This window comes from Setaria viridis, chromosome 2 (genome assembly GCF_005286985.2).
Source record: "Setaria viridis chromosome 2, Setaria_viridis_v4.0, whole genome shotgun sequence".
Classification (NCBI taxonomy): domain Eukaryota; kingdom Viridiplantae; phylum Streptophyta; class Magnoliopsida; order Poales; family Poaceae; genus Setaria; species Setaria viridis.
The window spans coordinates 12,026,785-12,032,772 of NC_048264.2; the positions used below are offsets into that span (position 1 = coordinate 12,026,785).

A 5,988-nucleotide genomic window follows, 5' to 3' on the forward strand; every position below is an offset into this window, starting at 1 on the left:
TTATTTGAACTTCTTAGTGAGGTTCAAATTTAATTCTAATACGAGATCGAACAAAGTAAAAAACCTATTTCTGAATTCCTAAACCTGACCTGGGCCAAAACCTAACCCAGCCCAACGAACCTCTAACCTTAATCCCCATCTAATACAACAACCGGACCAAACTAGGCCGAAGCCAAGTCCGGCCCAGCGCGACCCCCTCCCTCTGTTTTCCTGTGACTTCTCTGTTTCCGATGGAACGACTTCCATTCAATTCCAATCAGACATGGTAATTTTTTTCAAAATGAGCTGAACGTGTTCATGCAAATTAAGAACAATGAGATACAAATTCCCAAATTTCATTTGCTCAGCAGGCAAACGGACAAAAAAAATTGTTTGCAATACAGAATATGAATTTTGGCGCTTTAATCAGTTTAGAATGGCATGAAGAGCTTGCTCTGTAGTGGACAGGCTACATATTTATCTTTTAGGGGAGGAAGGCTCTATCCGGGCGTCCACTTAGAATCCAATTGTATGGGAGCACATGAATTTGAATGATCAAAATCTTCAGTCGAGTGATGGGAGGAATTTGCTTATCAAATTTCCTTTCACGACATGACTAATTCAATGCAACCTTGCGTTATAATCCGCAGGAAGCATAAGCGCTATTCCGTATTACAGATGTACAGTAATCAGAAGAACTATTCCGATTGAAGGGAATCTAGATACCTATACTATATACATCTAACCTCACTCAGTGTTGACTGGGTGAGCGACATTCCTCTATATCGTGTCATTATCTAACAGGACTAAAGAACCTTGCCTTGTGCTTTCTATGGTCAAAACACCACTTTGATCATCTTTGCATCACAACCTTCTCATCAGCATTCCATTTTTCAGGTACAAAGGATATCCATCCCAATGGAAGCAGTGCAGCCAAACTTTGCAGCAAAATACCCAGAGGCAGGTTTGAGTAGTCCACAGAGGACACACCAATTAGAGTGGACAATCCAACGCCGAATACTCCACTTACTATTGCTGAAAATACCAGTCCAGATGTGAAGAAGGCGAATAGAGAACCTTCGCAGCCAGGTGGGCAGAGACTTGACAGCAAAACAGAGAAAGGCAGCACCTTGAACTGAGCAATTGCTTCAGCAAGAGCTGAGAAACAAAGCACATGGATCTCATTTGGTATCCCTAGCATTAGGTTTATTTGTTTCACGAGGACCAAATCCGACAGAACTGCCACGGCATATAGCATCTGAACTCCAGCGATAAGGTGCCTCAAAGGGATTGTTTTAAGATATCGATTGTAGAGGACAGTTAGAGATAGAACCATGATTTGTCCCACGACTTTTGATAGACCGATAATTGATGGATCAAGCTTCAGATACTGTGTCTGAAAGCAGAACATCGTTCCAGAAAGAATAGGCACAACAGCGAACGATGTCATGATCCATGTAAGAGGGTAGAAGATCCTCTCCTCCCTGATTACCATCATCAAGTTTGAGAATTGCTTGCGAAGATTGACTGCCAATGAGCTTCTGACACGACGACTTCTGGTGTTTCGTGGAGTACTTGGCAATGTCTCTTTTGTACTGAGGGACAGTGCCAGTTGGAAACCAAGAAGAACTGAGAAAGCCGTGAACATGATCTTTGGTTCCTGTGTTTTCAGCAGAACATAACCACCAGACAAGTTCCCTAGTAGAGATCCTGCAGCCAGGGCTATGAATGCATATGACTGTAGTACACCAGCCTTCTGAGTTCTACTGAACTCCGTGACAACAGCATCACTTACAACTTCTGTGACAGATGCTCCAAGATTCCCAATGAGAATGCAGGCCATTTGGGTTGGAAATGTGTCGCCTGTGACTGGAATGATCGCAAGTGTTCCCCAAGCAATAAGCTGCAGTAATGCTGAAAGTAGACAAAGTTATTCAAGTTAATCGAGCAACATATCTCTTTGCCTTTGACACTCAATCACTTCAACAATACAAACTACAGAAATCAACAAAAATATTGTAAAATAATTCGCTAAATATTTTTTTCTATTATAATTACCACTGAATGGCTTTGTCCTTATTATACTAACAGGATTTTTCTTTTGTTGCAGAGCTCCTAAAGCAGCTGGCTTGCACTTTCTTAATATGGGCATATATTGATTGTACCACTCATTAATTTCTCAAAAATAGAAGAGAGAAGAGTAAAGCAAATGAAGGATGTGCCCAGAAAGTATAAATAATATGAGCAAAAATCATAACAGTATTTCACTTGGATTCTAATCTTTTGTGCTGGGGGATGCATCTCAAGAAGCCGTCCATATCATAGCATGGCAACGATAATATTGTGACGCACAAATGCTGAATGAGTTGGGTAGCGTTGATGGGACAGCCTAGGTAAATCTAAGGTTAGTAGCTTTCAGTGGTTTGTGGACTTGTGGTCCTGAAGATACAGTCCCACCTGCATAGTCTCATAGACACCACAGAATTGGGGGGCATTATCAGAATACCAGCTTACCAAGCTCAAATTGTGTGACTAGTAGTGCAAGTATATTGCACGTCTCTGCATCAAGATTCAAGCACCACAGGAATAAGGGTAACCTGTTGGATTAACCAACTTGGCAACTGGCAAGGCTTGAAATGTGTGACTAGTCCACTTCAAAAAAAAAAGTGTGACTAGCAACAAAATCGAAGCATGCGTCAGCAAGGAAAGAGTACTGTTCGATCCCACGGGCTGAAGGGCACACATGTCCTTTTCTAAAACGCATCTTTTACTGAATAGGTGCAACAGCAAGCAAAGGTGCTGGGCATGATACCATTGCCAATGGAGCAAGGCACCATGTTCATGTACAAAACACTAAGGTGTATTAAACAGCAGTAGCTTTCAAGTGCTTTATCACGTTTTTCATCTGACAGTCAGATGGTTAAAACCAAAGCAGCATTGTAATGGCAAATTCACTGCAGTTGTTGAGCTCCAATGACCAGAGCGTTTGCAATTGCAGAAAGAGACGTGAAATAGCTGTCCCTTTCAGTGTATTCAGTGACTCAGAATTTTCCATAGCTAATTGGTTAAATTTCAATCTTATTTTCTCATGACATATCGATTATGACGCGAGATGAAGATCCGAGGAAAGCAACTGCATTTTCCTCCCCTTCCGCAACACTGAATTAATTTTGAACATTGACAAATGAGATTTCTTTTTTTTTCTCAATTGAGAAGATCTTCCCCCTGACGGAGACGCAGACAATTCCATTGAATTCATAGACAACTCGAAATAATGAACACAAGAAGGCATAATTACCATAAAAGATGGCAGAATTATGAGCAAAGGCACCCACGTCGTTGGACCCGCAAGAACATGAGCAATGGAAATTGGCTGAAACGAAATGAAGGGCGGAACAGGGGAAAAAAGGCTGCGTACCTCCAATGGAGATGTAGGGGAGGCGGTGCGCGCGTCCGACGTAGACAGCGTCGGAGAGGACCCCGAAGAGCGGCTTGGCGACGAGCGGGAGCGTCCCAGCGTTCTGCACGAGCTGCAGCGCGGCGGGGCTGAGGCCGAGCCCCCGGGCGAGGTGGAAGTTGAGCGCCAGCCACGGGAAGCAGCGGAACCCCTGCACCCAGTAGCCGACCCCGCACAGCCACCACACCCGCCGCATCTCCCGCAGCCGGCCGCGCCGCTCCGCCGCGGGCGTCGCCGGGCGCGCCGCCGGAACGAGCGCCTGAGCCGGCGCGGTCTCCGGCGGCTTCAGTGCCGGCGGCGCGGCAGGCGCGGAGGAGGAGGAGGAGGCGTCCTGGAGCCTGGCGACTCGGCGCCTCTGCCGCCGGTCCTCGGGCGTCGTCGGCGTCCGGAGGCATAGCGTCACGCCGAGGCCCCGCGGGGTCCTGGAGGAGGTGGAGGTGGCGGCGTGTCGCGCGGGCGGGAGGCGGTGATGGTGGTGGTGGTGGAGGTGCGGCGCGCACGGCGAGAGGCAGAGCATTCTGCCGGCTCCCGCGGTCCGGGCGGGCGGGCGGAGGGGGAATGCGGAGGGAGGCGAGGAGCGCGGAGGGGGTGCGTGTGGTGGCGAGGTGAAGGTGGTGGTGTGGCTGGCTGGGCTTTGGAGGAGGGAGTGGAAGAAGCGCGCGGGGCGCGGCGGGGGTCGGGCGGGCGGGAGAGGCGGAGACACTTCTGGAACCCGAGACGAGAGCGGCCGCGCTGCTTCGGTGGTCTCGTCGTTGCCTTGGTGGTGACCGTGCCGTGCTGCTGGACCCCGGTCACGGGGATGCCGGCTGCCCGGCTCGTATCGTCTTGATTCTTGGGAAGGGAAGCTTTGTCATCACTGTCCCTACAACTTCACAACGTTGGTTATGTCGCGGACTCCGTCCATCGTTACGATGGAATAATATATTTACCGTTTCGCTGTTAAATTACAATAGTTCACATTACTTTTATTTCGAATTCACATACGCCTTCATATATATGGATACGCTAGCTATTTTCAAGACGGACAGATTGATGGTTATAGTGGCCGGTCGAAACTTATGTGTGCTGTGTCTATATTAGATCATACTAAAGTTGAAAGTGATATTAAAATAGTTGTATATTACCTCCGTATCAAAATATTTATCACCGTTGACTTTTGACTCATTCATCTTATTCAAAAAATTATATAAATATCATTTAATTTATTTATGACGTACTTTATCATCAAAGGTATTTTAACAATGACTTATTTTTTTATATGTTTGCAATAGATTTTTGAATAAGAAGAATAATCAAATGTTGTGAAAAAAAGTCAACAACGACAAATATAACAACGACAAATATATCGATACGGAGGAGTAATTGTTTTGATTCTAATAAATCTTTATTATTTATCTAAAAACGTACTTCTCGGTCATTATCACTTACATATATACGTATATCGGTGTCAACATTTTTGAAAGGTGACGCGAAGAGCACAGTGTGGTTATTGTTGCCGACGGGTTCCTGCCACTGACCGCTAAGGAGGCAAAGAGGTCACTGTGATGTAAAATGGACTAGCGAAGGAAACCGGGGTGGCATGCATGGCCTGTTTTAACGGAGCCCTTAGCGAGCTTGATAAGAATATTGCCCATGTCCAAGTCATGACAATACCAAAATTTGGCTACAAAATTATGTTTGTTTTGTAGTCAAGCAAATTTTAAAGACATGGTGATGTTCTGGTTAAAGCCAATCCGAAGATTTTTTTAAAAAAAACAAAAGATTGCGAGTATGACACGTAGACCTTATATGTCATAATTTCTATTATGTAAAATATATCAACATCGATCTTGAATTGTATGTAGAGTTAAATGTGTAGATTTTAATGGTTCAAATGAATCTTTGGCTGGGCTTTGGAGGAGGGAGAGGGAGTGGAAGAAGCGCATGGGGCGCGACGGGGTCGGGCGGGCGGGAGAGGCGGAGACACTTCTGTAAGGACACCCGAGAGCGGCCGTGTTGCTTCGGTGGTCTCGTCGTTGGTGACCATGCCGTGCTACTGGGCACGATCACGAGGATGCTGGTGTCCATAGACGGCTAGATGGGCCAGGCACGATGGGCGGCCGGGACACAGCCTAAAAAGCCCGACCCTAGCCTATCCCGATCCGAGGTGGATCGGGCCCCATGCTGGGCTATTTCATGCTAGGGTCGGGCGGCCTGCCTAGCCATCCATCTGTACTCGTGTCATCTTGGGGTGCTTTGGCATCTCTCTCGTACCATGGGATGCAAGATTTCAATTTCACAACGTTGGTTATTGGTTATGTCGTGTACTCCGTACATTGTTAGGACGAATAATATATTTACCGTTTCGCAGTTAAAATTAGAATTGTTTGATTTATGATAATTTAAAATCCTTTACATTTGAAGATTGATAACACATTACTTATATTTTAAATTCACATAAGTTTTGATAGATATAGTTATGCTAGCTCATAATTCTTCATATTTCAACATGGATATCTCAGAGTCCCTTATATTTCAAGAGAGATTGATAGTTATAGTGATCCGTCAAAACT

General features: G+C 45.6%; 1 protein-coding gene across 1 annotated transcript; it reads right to left on the reverse strand.

Moving 5' to 3' along the window:
* Window positions 1-555: 555 nt before the first annotated feature.
* On the reverse strand, window positions 556-4,070 carry LOC117842098 (probable folate-biopterin transporter 9, chloroplastic). Its single transcript, XM_034722449.2, has 2 exons — window positions 3,398-4,070; window positions 556-1,893 (listed from the first exon to the last, which is right to left on the reverse strand). The coding sequence occupies exons 1-2, from the start codon at window positions 3,951-3,953 to the stop codon at window positions 833-835; spliced, it is 1,617 nt and encodes a 538-aa protein (XP_034578340.1). The 5' UTR covers window positions 3,954-4,070; the 3' UTR covers window positions 556-832.
* Window positions 4,071-5,988: the final 1,918 nt, after the last annotated feature.